Source organism: Microtus pennsylvanicus, chromosome 15 (genome assembly GCF_037038515.1).
Source record: "Microtus pennsylvanicus isolate mMicPen1 chromosome 15, mMicPen1.hap1, whole genome shotgun sequence".
Taxonomy (NCBI): Eukaryota; Metazoa; Chordata; class Mammalia; order Rodentia; family Cricetidae; genus Microtus; species Microtus pennsylvanicus.
The window spans coordinates 9047820-9060788 of NC_134593.1; the positions used below are offsets into that span (position 1 = coordinate 9047820).

At 39.2% G+C, this 12969-nt stretch overlaps 1 protein-coding gene across 11 annotated transcripts in view; it reads right to left on the bottom strand.

The window, feature by feature from the left end:
* The window catches only part of Ktn1 (kinectin 1), a 102166-nt gene that overhangs the window by 53069 nt on the left and 36128 nt on the right, over nucleotides 1-12969 (bottom strand). For all 11 annotated transcript variants that reach the window (XM_075949731.1, XM_075949732.1, XM_075949729.1 and 8 more), the window contains 11 exons: nucleotides 12165-12271; nucleotides 10662-10794; nucleotides 9359-9446; nucleotides 5908-6074; nucleotides 5307-5375; nucleotides 3865-3902; nucleotides 2771-2861; nucleotides 2340-2408; nucleotides 1829-1866; nucleotides 1636-1717; nucleotides 428-496 (listed from right to left, as the gene is read on the bottom strand). In XM_075949731.1, the coding sequence (XP_075805846.1) occupies nucleotides 428-496; nucleotides 1636-1717; nucleotides 1829-1866; nucleotides 2340-2408; nucleotides 2771-2861; nucleotides 3865-3902; nucleotides 5307-5375; nucleotides 5908-6074; nucleotides 9359-9446; nucleotides 10662-10794; nucleotides 12165-12271 (951 nt within the window). The remainder of the gene's footprint in view (nucleotides 1-427; nucleotides 497-1635; nucleotides 1718-1828; nucleotides 1867-2339; nucleotides 2409-2770; nucleotides 2862-3864; nucleotides 3903-5306; nucleotides 5376-5907; nucleotides 6075-9358; nucleotides 9447-10661; nucleotides 10795-12164; nucleotides 12272-12969) is intronic.

Consider the following 12969-nt stretch of genomic DNA (forward strand, 5'->3'; position numbering starts at 1 on the left):
AAAAAGAAATGACTCGGATGTGGCTTATATGCAAAAAAATGAGACTAAGCAATATATTTAAGTTTTGTCATTCAATTCTAAGAGATCGTTTAGTACCACACTGGTGTGAAAGACTAAGTGAAAGGACAAAGAAATGTTAGCAATTTCAAAATGCTCCAAAGTTGCAAACCCACACTCCTTTTGAGAAAACATATTGCCTGTATGAAAAGATTAAGGCTCCAAAAACAGACTTTTCTTTCTTTTTGTAAAATACTTAATGAAAAGATTAACATTTGCTTCATCTCAGAGACACAAAACTTTAATTCTGAAACCTGGTAAGCACAAAATGGGCAGGTGCAATGGAGAGACACATCTAACTGTAGCACAATTTCTCCATCAGTTAGTTGGTTTCTCACTAGACCTTCTTACACTACATGGAAACCCTCACCTGTTGAGAAACAGCAGCCTGTAGCTTCTGAACTTCCAACTGTAATGCTTTGTTCTGGTCGTTCAGAATCTGGAGGGATAAAACCCAATTTACTTTTTGAGAAAGAGAAAGGCAGTAATCATTTGAATTGAGATTTTCAACAAGCAACCCCATACTGTTCATAGCAATGCTACAATTACATACATACATGCTGTGGGACAATGGTTTGTACCCTGTCAATTTTATTTTAAAAAAGCACTAATTGGCCAATAGCCAGGCAAGAAGTATAGGGGGGACAACCAGGCAGGAAGGGGGAGCAACTAGAAAAGTAGAATTCTGGGAAAAGGAAAGCTCTTTCTGCAGTCCTGACCCAGCCGCAGAGGAAGCAAGATGTGACTGCCTCACCAAAAAAGGTACCAAGCCACATAGCTAACTAAGATAAGAATTATGAGCTAATGTAAGTTATAAGAATTAGTTAATAAGAAGCCTGAGCTAATAGGCCAATCAACTTATAAATAATGTAGACCTCTGTGTGATTCTTTGGGACTGAATGACCACAGGACCTCAGATAACACATACATACATAAAAGTTCAGAGCTCAACAGAGATTAGCATCTCAGCAACAGCGTAGACATCAAAAACTGTGCACAAATGTAAAGTACTCATTTAAAGATTGCCAAGGAATGCTTGGGGCAAAATAAATTTCAAACATTTATTTAAAGATAAAAGTCTAAGCCAGGCGGTAGTGGCACACGCCTTTAATCCCAGCACTAGGGAGGCAGAGGCAGGCGGATCTCTGGGAGTTCGAGGCCAGCCTGGTCTACAAGAGCTAGTTCCAGGACAAGAACCAAAAACTATGGAGAAACCCTGTCTCGAAAAATCAAAAAAAAAAAATCTATTAAAAATTCACTATTCACAGCCAGGTAGCAGTGCACACCTTTAATCCCAGCACTCAGGAGGCAGAGGCAGAAGCAGGCAGATCTCTGTGAGTTCAAGGCCAGCCTGGTCTACAAGAGCTAGTTCCAGGACAAGCTCCAAAGGTACAGAGAAACCCTGCCTTGAAAAAGCAAAACAAAACAAAAACAAAAACAAAATTACTAAGTCACCACATAAACTAAGGAAATAATGTTTCCAAATGGCTGTGTTAATAAATAGCATTTTTTGTCATTATAACTAAACTCATAAGAAGTTGTTCTGAGAAAGCTGAGTTCACAAGCTTAATCACACACCTTAAATTCCTCCATTTTGCTTGCAATCTGACGCTGCAGCTGCTCCTCAAGCACTCGTATTTTGTCATCCTTTACATAGATGCTACAAGGAGAAGAGCAGCAGTTACCACCAGCGCAGCCGGTCAGCCTCAGCTGAAGCAGCGTGGCACATGGATGTGAGCACCAGTTTCTCTGCACAGAATGCAACACTCACCTCTTCTGCATCTTCTCTACCTCATGCACTGCAGCGGCCTGTGTGCAGAATAAAGGGAAAACCTTATTATTTCTGAGAAAACCATAAAACTATTCATCTATTCATTCAAAAACTATATTTCCATACATTTGAGTTAAAGATAACAAAACTATGTGCTTCTTTGTCTTATTATTGTCCATTAGTTTTTACTTCTCAGAGGTCAATTTTTCCTAATAAAAAGTTTCACTTTTATACATTAAAAGGAAAACACTAAGCAAGCAGTACATTAAGACTGTTTTAACAATCTCTTCTATCTCAGAAATGAGGAATTCATAGTATCATATGAACATTCCAATATGAATAGGTGACATCTAGGTGGTCTGTCAGAGGATCTCAATAATACATCCCAAAGCCAAACATAAGTAACCATTATAGACAGTATTTATACACAGAAAGCTGGGCTCACAGCCTCAAACAAACAAGAAAAGGCAAATCAAAATTCTGCAGAGGTAAATAAGCAAAACCAATCTACCTGCTCATTAGCCAGGGACTGCAATTTCTGCACTTCAGCTTTTAATAAGAAATTCATATTCTGTATATCCTAGAGCAAGAGAAAAGTACACAGTATTAAAAGAGTTTGATAGAATTTACTTTAAACTTGTGGCAGCATATCTGTCCTACTTTAAGTGTTAGGCAAAAGTCTGAAATTACAAATTTCCTAAAACAAAAAGAAAGATCATCAATTTCTGTTACTTGCCAAATTTCTGAAATTGTTATGAAATGCATCATCTGAGTAAAACCTTTTAGGTTTTTCCTCTTAGAGATAAAGTATTTATAGCTCAGAAATAAGAAGCACTTTGTGATGCATTCCAGAGCCTTTGTCATCCTTTATATAACACATACTGACTACAGTCTTCAATCTGAGTCCTATAAAATACCGCAGCAGAAGCTGAGTTACTGTACCTTGAGCTCCTCCTCTTTGCTTGCTAAGTGGTCATGTTCACTTGCTAAAGAATCTTCAGTCTGCTTTAGCTGCTTGTCCTTTTCTGCAATCCTTCAAAAAGAAAATACATTTGTGCTTTTAATAAGCATTACCAAAGGACTGAGAATTACCTAGAAAGAATAATCTTAACTAAGTTTCACATAACTCAAGTTTCTCTTTCTACACTCTTAGTCTACGAGTAACTGTCACAAAGCATAGCACCCTAAAATATCAAGCGTGTGTGCGTGCGTGACAGAAGACAGTGTTTGTGTATGTATGCGTGCGTGCGCCAGAGGACTGTGTGCACGTGTGTACATAACAGAAGACAGTGTGTGTCTGAGTGCGTGTGTGACAGAAGACAATGTGTGTGTCTGAGTGCGTGTGTGACAGAAGACAGTGTGTGTGCGCACACGTGTGTGGCAGAAGACAACTTGCCAAAGTCTGCTTCCTCCTTCCAGCATGTGAGACCAGAGGATAAAATCTGGGTCATCAAACTTGACAGTGAGAGCCTTTTTTGTGAAGGTATTCCTGCAGTCCAAAATAGACCTTTTTCATAGCAGGATGATGGCTCACACCTGTACTCAAGAGGCTAAGGCAGGAGGATCAGCACAAACTCAATCACAAATACACAGATGGATACACAGAAAGATCCACTGTTTTATACATTAAGAAGTCTGGCATCAAACCCAGATTAGAGATCTCTGCAAACAACTGAGCCGTATCTGTAGTTATGCACCAGACAACGCATATCCTGGTGTACAGGCTACTGTCACAGGGCTAGTGCAGAAGAGCCACAACAGGCACTAGCTTCGTTCCACTACTCTGAAAACACAATTGCCTCTTCCACATAATCACATAACCAAATGAAGGAACATTTGCCAGGCTCTTTCTACAATAACAACAAAAACATGCAATGTTTGGAGACTAAACAAACACAGGCTAACAGAAAAGAATAAATAGAGTTTAGAGTAATTTTTCAAACAGATCAGAGTATGAAGTTAATTCTGAATTGTATCAAACAAGTATGTTAGTCACTATGACACAATTATAGGAGAAGTGTGGAATGCAGGCTTACACTTTATGTAATTCTTCTGCTAGAACTGAAGCGGAGGTCTGAGAAAGAAAAACATTATCAACATAAGAACAATTGAGAAAAAGCTTAAAAGCTGTACAATAATAATCACAACAGAGATTTTAAAAAAACAAGAGAAATTAACATATAAAGTTGCTAAAGACATATCTGGCCTACAGTGAGTAGCCATCATTCTGAAAGCACATCTGATCCCCAACAGCCAGTATTAGGAAATTACACACCACATCATGGACTATAAGATTTAAGCAAGTGGGCAGGCTGGGAACTATGAAAGTGACACGCAACAAGTACGTAAGGCACAGGTCCATTCACAAAGGCCATCACTACCCCTGTGCATCTCTTCCTCAGCAATGTCTCCTGAAATGATTAAGACAATGTGAGGAAGCACGTGCTCCCCTGCTAACGGCTCTCAGCACTCCCCAACATTTCTGCCCAAGTCGGCCAGCTGATGATAAAGATCTCAATCCAACCTCAGCAAATTTTAAACTATCACCTCTAAAAGAAAGCAATTTAGAAAAATATGTTTATGTGCAAAAAACTTTGGAGTTTGAACTCTAAAAGACACTTTTATTCACTTTTAACATAAGAGTCAAATTTCTTTTTTAAAGATTTGTTTTTATTTTGAATATTGTAAGTTGGGGGGGCACGGACACATGCGCTCAGATGATGGAGGGGGCCATTAAGTCCCCTGGAGTTGGTGTTACAGGCAGTTGTGAATTGCCGAATACAGGTGCTGGGAACTGAACTCTGATCCTCTCGAACAGCAGCAGGCACATTCTACTGCTGAGCCACCTCTCCAGCCCACGACTCAAATTTCAAGTATTTGTTGCTACAAATAATTTTGATAATTTAAAAGTTGAACTGAAATTTACAGTATGTGTGTTTGTGTAAACTTTTACTTTTTCTAAATGTTCTATCACTTATATTCCAAAGCATTGATTGATATATCAATCAATCAAAGCATAGTGCAATGATGTCAAATCACAGGTCTTACAATACCGTAAAAAAACAAAAACAAAAACCTGTGCGATGTTTACCATTAACTAAACTGAAGCACACATTTTATATACATTTTGGGAGCTGTAGCTAACACAGCTGCCCTCTGTCATCTGGAGATTCTTAAGGCTCAGTTACTGTGCTGTGGCAGTCCCTACTCTGGGCTCCACTTGGCTCCCTTTTGCTCTGTGACAGAGTTGGGAGCATTTTTCCAGGGGAGAGTGCTTTCACCTAATCCTTCTAATTATACAGATTTGGGGTTCTTAGTGCTTCCCAAGCACTAAGTGTCTGAAACACGGGCCACTACATACTGATTCAATGACTGTTCTTCCAACTACTGAAGGCTGCACTACACAGGTGTTCAGATAATTTGTTCAAACAGCTGAAGAGTTAGGATTAACGGCAAGCAAGTAAAAGTGCACCATTACCTGGGCAGCTATCTGGGAATGAAACTGCTGAATCTGAGCTTTCAAAGACTCATTTTGTTCCAAAATATCCTTTTCACCAACAGGAAAAAAAAGAGGGGACAAATGTGTTATTAATAAATATCCACATGCACATGAACACAATGATTTACATGCTCTTGGTATATCTTTAAACTGTCTTTATTTAAAGCAGTTAAGCATTTCATTTTGTTAACTTACAAGGGAGACATCTAGGCTGTTTTACTGTCCCTGATACTATCACAAGAAGTCCTAAGGAAGTGGATGAGCTCATCTTTAAACAAATGCTCAAAGATTAAATGTTAATTATTTACCACTATTTAGAATTGACATATCACATTTATCCTAATTCCATTTTCTTAATGATTTAGACATTGAAACAAAAGTTTATTTGAATATAATGTATTCATATAAGTTTTACATTTTCTTTTTTGCAATTTTTAAATTAAAATATAATTACACCATTCCCCCAACCTCTCCAAAGGCTTCTCTCCCTCTCTCTCAAATTCATGATCTTTCTTTATTACTGTTACACATGTAAACAATAAATACACCCCCTTATTTTTAAATAAAGAAAAACAAATACCTGAACTTGAATTTGCAAAGACTCTTCTTTGCTCACCCTCTTTTGCTCTGACTCCATTAACTGCATTAGTCTTTGCTCCAACTGTTGTTTTGATACCAAGGTGTCTGTGAGCTTACTATGCAGACTCTGGACTTCATTTTCTTTGGCCACAAATTTACTTTGTAAATCTGTAGCAAACAAAAATATTAAATCTTACAAAATGCCTTTCTTTGACCCCTTCCATCCCTGGTATGTGTCACCTTCTCTGGAGCACTTGCATGGACCTTCCCCTTCCCCTCTGCAGTCTCAGCAGACTGTCCTTGCCTGTATAACACTAGCCACCCTGTCTAATTCCTGTTGCTCTTAAGAGATTGCCTTGCCTCTACAGCCAAAGCTGTGCCCAAAGACATAGCACAAAGCTCAATAAACATTAACTAAATGGAATATAAAAATCTTAAATGATTCTACCAGTTCTTAAAAGTACTTTTTATTTCCCCCAGAGATAGATGAATAATTATGCTAGCAAATTCATGTAAATTCCTTGAACTTTGCTACACAGAAAGACACCAAGGAAATCTACTATGTAAAAGCTGACATTTAAAATGCCATTTAAATAATTTGAAATGAAAGGTAACTTTTCTGTTTGCTTTTCATCCTCCCCACAGATAACACCCCCCCAAAAAAATATCAAAAAAAAATTACATATAAGCCATCCTAATGCAAAATCACAATAAATGAGAACAAAGTAAATTTAAAGACAACCATTAACTTGGCAGAGAAGAGGAAGGGAAACACCCTAAATCAAAAAGATCAATGAGAGGAGATAGCAGGCAGCATGAGAACCATCAGCCATTCTGATGAACAAACAAGCCCACAGGTCGGAGGGAGCATTACCACAGACAGAAACATGTAGCACGAGTCTCCACTAAGAAAGGTAAGTTCTCATATCTATAAAACAATAACTCAAAAAGAACTCCTGATAATTAAAATATAATGGACATATCTGGGATTATTACTCAAGATATTTACTACCACCAGTTAAAGCATTAAGTTCATGATGTCAAAATTCTGTAGATGAAATTATTGCTGACTTACAACTCATCACAAAAAGGTCTAGAATGAACAGAACAACTGAGCCTACAATCAAACCAATCCAATACGGTAAAGATGCACTTCCAGGCATACTCATATGCGGCTAGTGAAAACCAAGCTTTATTCAATGAAAGAAGGCGACCATGGCAGTGACACAGACTCCAAACAGAATGGAGAGAGGACAAAGTCTTAGGAAGGCAGCTGTGGAGGAACCTGGAAGTAACAAGCACTACAGAAGACCGACCTCCAGAAAGGACCATGAAGAAAATGTAACCCAACTCCCTGCCTCTAGCACCTAAGATGTTGAGGGGCAGTGGATTAAAAGATATTTAACATTAGACAAAAATTTTAAAATAAAGTAGCATCAAGCAAGAGCAAAGCAAAGTAATAATAAGCTTCAGGAAATAAACAGAGCAAAGGAACAAATCAGTTTTAACAAATATCCTACATCACCATCCCATTATTGTCATGCTGACAAAAACATGAATCCTGATGTCATGAAAATCCATCAGCAGTTCAGGACAATAAGATACAAGGAGAGGAGTGAGATTAAGACTTTACTTTCTGTAACAAGAAGTCAGTTTCTGCCGAGAGGAAGCACTTCTTTATTGTTGCTTTACTGACTATAGCAAAGAATCAAAACCAACCCAGATGTCCATCATGGCACATACACACACATGCACATGGGGTTTTTTGGTGGAGAATAAATGCATATAAATGTATTTGGTAGTGAAGGTGTAAACAGAGCTCCTCAGCTCTGGAATAACTTCTCTGAGTTCATTGAAATATAAAATTGCATCTGTTTGATTTACAAGGCTTTTTTCTATAATAAGGTTTATTTTAAAAAAGAAACACCAAAAAAAAAAAAGAATACTAAGGATCAGGATTACATTTGTTTAAAAATATGGAGTAAAATACTGAGATTCTAACAGCAAGATCAGTTAGAGCACAACAGTTAAACAAAAATAGGAGGTAAATCACAAAAAGTAAAAGAGCACAGTTATGGGGCTGAGGGTGGCTCAGGAGTTAGGAGCACTTGTGGCTCTTACAGAGGACCAGTTTTGGTTTCCAGCACACAGCAGCTCACAACCATTTATAACTCCAGCTCCAGGGGATTCCATACCTTCTTCTGACCTTTTTGGACACTAAGCATGCATGTACATGATACACATCAACACATACACACACACACATATACACATACACACACACATATATATGTATGTATGCATGCATGCAAAATACATACATACAATAAAAAAGATAAACCTATGAAAATCTTTAAATAGAGTGCCATTTTACTCTATAGCTATTTGGTTTATACTGGCAGCCTTCTTAGCAAGATTCCTGTGTTTTAATGATAAAATGTTAAATTTCTAAGTAAGTATCTTCACAGAAATACCAACTTTCTATAAAAGTAGAAGTCTTAAAGTACCTTGTGTGCACTCAGAGGAAAACAGAGCTGACAAGTCAGAACTCTTATCTACCCTATGTGGAGCCATATTCAAGCACGAAAGATATGCTAGCTAGTTTTCATGTCCATCTAACAAAGATGGAGTCACCTAGGAAAAAGAAATCATAAGCAATTGTTCCCAGAGGACTGGCTTGTGGACAAACCCATAGGGTATTTTCTTGTTTGATGACTCGTATGGAAGGGTCCAGGGTGGTGCCCCCATGGGGCTGGTGGTTCTGGGTGCTATAAGAAGGTAGAATGAGACGAGGTGGTGGTGGCAGCACATATCTTTAATCCCGGCACAGGAGGCAGCCTGGTCTACAGAGCAAGTTCCAGGATAGCCAGCCCTACACAGAGAAACCCTGTCTCGAAAACCCAAAACGAAGAAAAAGACATCATGAGAAGCAAGCCAGTAAGCAGTGTTCATCCATGGCCTCTGCATCAGTTCTTGCCTTAAATTCCTACCCTGACTGCCCCACATGATAGACTACAGCTCTAAGTTGATATAAACCCTTTCCTCCCCAAGCTGACTTTGGTCACAGCAACAAAACCCTAACGAAGACAAAAGGCAATGGCAGGACTAAAAACAGCAGACATGAATGCATCCAATTATGGATGAGAAGACAAAGTTAACAACTACTAAGGTAGACAGATTCAAGAAAGCAACTTGCTTCTTCACAAGTCTAAGAATCCTGACAAGACCAAAGGCAAACCACAGAAAAAACGGATGTCATGACCACGCTTTTCTGCCCTATCAGGTGCTCATTCTCCTGCAGACAAGGCTACAAGGTTGCTCATTTTAAAATACCTAACAAATATTGAAAAGATAAGACAATCCAAAAGGACAAAACCTAATATTATTTGGCTCTTCTAAATGTCAATAACCCTTCTCCGCGGGTAGACGAGACAGGAGTTCCCAGTATGCACCTTGCTGTGCAGCCTCGTGTTCTGCCGTTCTCTTTCTGATGTAGCTCTGAACTTCTTCCCACCTTCTCTCAGCTTCCTGTAGTTGAGCCTTGATATTTAAAGAGAGAAAGAAAAAAGGGGGAAAAGAAAGTCAACATAAGCAGACAAGATTTCAATTGTAAAAAAAGTGGGGCATTTGTTATGCACATCCACCATCTCCTCCAACATCTCAGACACTCAATGTCTGGCAGATCAAGACAGAGGACATAGCACGACCTACCATAAGCTTTTAGGAGACAAGCTAGAACCTTTATTGCTAAATTTCAATATTAAAATTCCTATTTAGAAATATACATATGACAAAAACTAAGATTATTAATTGTAATGCCATGTCTTATTTATTCATATCTATAGAGAACACATTCCCTCATCCACGTCAGCAGTAAATCCCCCAGGAAACCCAGTATTAAAGGAAAGATCATTTTCACAAAGGGTTCATCAAAACACACACACAAAAAAGAAAGAAATCAAATTATATAACTTCTAAAGGTAATTATATAACCATCTGGAACCAGCCTCTGGGTGTACTATAACTATACATATTTTTAAAAAAATCTTTTTTCGCAGCCTAGAGAGATGGCTCAGCGGTTAACGGCATTGCCTGCTCTTCCAAAGGTTCTGAGTTCAATTCCCGGCAACCACATGGTGGCTCACAACCATCTGTAATGAGGTCTGGTGCCCTCTTCTGGCCTACAGGCATACACACAGAATAGTCAGCCTGGGCACCCCTCCACAACTCCTGAGAGTGTAAGCACCTCTGCACACAAACCACCATACTGGGATCGGGAAAACAGTAAGATTTTTGTACACCATGGGCTCAAGTGCAAACCCCTGGAGTACTTTAGTGCTGTGTTCAAAAGAAGGGAAAAACAAACTATTACAACACTGGGGGAATTCCAATGCTGGGAGGGGTTCTATCGAAATTGATGAGGAATTCAAGTTACAGATGATCAAAGTAATGCTAAAGGTTCTTTTCTAAAATAATTTTTGCCTTACATGTGTAGACTCTAACCACCTTATATAAAACAAAATTCTACCCTTATGCGTATAACACTTGATTTCATTTTTAATTATCTTCAGTCATTAGCTTCAAATCCAGGCCTACATTCTTTTATCAAAATAAAACTTTGAAGAAGTAGAGCCCTACAGCGTGGGTCTCATTAAACTCCATCCTAAGTTTCTGAACTCCACATACACATTCATGTTATGAAGCTGGACATGGATAGCACTGACGAAATAGAATAAAGAGGCAGGGTGGTGTCACCTTCAGCTGGGTAGCAGCTTGCTCGGCGTTCTTCTTCTGAACTCCCTCCTGCTGCAGCTTCCCTGTCTTCTCATTCAGCTCACTTACCAGCCTCCCACAGTCCTGGCGCAGTTTATTTAGCTCAGCAGACTGCCTGAAAACAGTGGCTAGATTAGGGGCTTTGAATTGTTACACACACAATGAACTCACAAGAACAACATATTCTATGCTAGTTGTGCTGAGCTAGCACCCCACTTCCAGGCAAATGTAAAGGAAAGTGACTAAGTGGGAATACTGTTCCCCTAAGTGTACTAGTGTACTCCTAAATAATTCAAATCAAAACGGCAAACTCTAAAAGGAAGGCTACAGAGCAGAAAGGATAGCCAAGAGGGTAAGAGCTACAAGCTACACAGCCCAACCACCTGAGTTCCATCCCCAGATTCCATGGTGGCAAGAGCTATTTTGTGAATGCCATACACAAAGTCCATGGAACACAGGACAGGAAAACTCATGCTGTGGCATATACTGAACAATAACAAACTAACTTTAAATTTGAAAATCACTATAAAATATTCTTAAAACAGAAAACCAAAAACTCAGGAGCATGAACAGACAATGGTGCCATTAAACTAATCTAAAAGCTTCCTAAAATGGAGGTTGGAGAGAAAGACCAGAGGTTAAGAGAGCACTTGTTGCTTTTGAAGAAGGCCCAGGTTTAGTTCCCATCACCCACATTGGTTCAAAACCATCCTTAATTCTAGTTTTAGGGAATTCAATACCCTTTTCTGACCCCCCATAGGCAGCAAGCATACATGTGGTACACAGAGGCAAATACTCATAAACTAAATTAAATCTTTTTTAAAAAAATCACCTTCCTAATACCAATATCACTGTAACAGGACTTGTCCTATTGTCAGGAAAAAGAGAGCATTTTGAATTCTAATGAATAAGCTTTTACTTCATTATTGAAAAAACTCACCAGTTAAGACTGCTTACTTTGGGTCAGGTGGTGGTGGCACACACCTTTAATTCCAGCACTCAGGAGGCAGAGACAGGGTGATCTCTGTGAGTTTGAAGCCAGTCTGGTCTACAGAGCGAGTTCCAGTACAGTCTCCAAAGCTACACAGAGAAACCCTGCCCCCCCCCCAAAAAAAGTGCTTACTTTGTGTAAAACTACTAGGCTCTCTAAGAAATGGTTTCTCCACTCTGGGCCCCTGGATCACAATCTGTATAGAGGCAGGAAGACCAGGACTATGCTTTTAAATTAGTGATGAAAGTCAGGAGTGCTGGACCGCAAACAGACGGCTCCAACATGTGTGAGCTGCTCCACAGCAACAGCGATGCTGGGGGCTGCAGCTGCACAGAGGCTTACCAAGAGCCAGAGCCCTTCACGCAGAGAAACAGTTGTTCTTAGAACAAGTTTAGAAGCAAATGGAACAAGTCTAACCAGTTACTATCAAGATCCTTTTGACGACAGAAGAAAAGAGCTTGCCATTTAGTGGAGAAGGAGAACTGGAGACATACTTGCTTTCCAGCTGGCTGGCAGTGTTGCTGACAGCGTCCCTCAGTATACCGTTTTCCTGCTTCAGATGAGCTATCTCTGCTTCCATTTGCTCCCGAACTTGCTGAAACTATTTTAAAATATAAGATTTAGAAAACAAAGAACAAAGCCACCTTTTATTTTTTTTTCTAAATTTTATTTATTCTTTTTTTTAAATATTTATTTATTTATTTATTATGTATACAATATTCTGTCTGTGTGTATGTCTGCAGGCCAGAAGAGGGCACCAGACCTCATTACAGATGGTTGTGAGCCACCATGTGGTTGCCGGGAATTGAACTCAGAACCTTTGGAAGAGCAGGCAATGCTCTTAACCACTGAGCCATCTCTCCAGCCCGAACAAAGCCACCTTTAAGAGAAATTCTATCATAGTAAAAGAGTAAAAAGCATTAGGAAAATGAAATCCAGGGCTGGAGAGATGGCTCAGTGGTTAGGAACACTGACTGTTCTTCCAGAGGACCCTGGTTCAATTCCCAGCACCCACATGGCAGCTCACAACTGTCTAAAGATCCAATTGCAGGGGATCTGACACCTTCATACCAATGCACATAAAAAAAAAGTTAAAAAAGAAAATGAAATCCAAACCATCCTTTCCGGGTCAGTATGAAGACAAAGAAAAAACTGCTTAGCAATGAATGGAAAGTAAGTACAAACTGCCCAGCTCAGACCTACGCTGATCGACAGATACTCTCACATCTGATAGAACAAAGTAAGTACAAACTGCCCAGCTCAGACCTAAGCCAATCGACAGATACTCTCACACCTTGA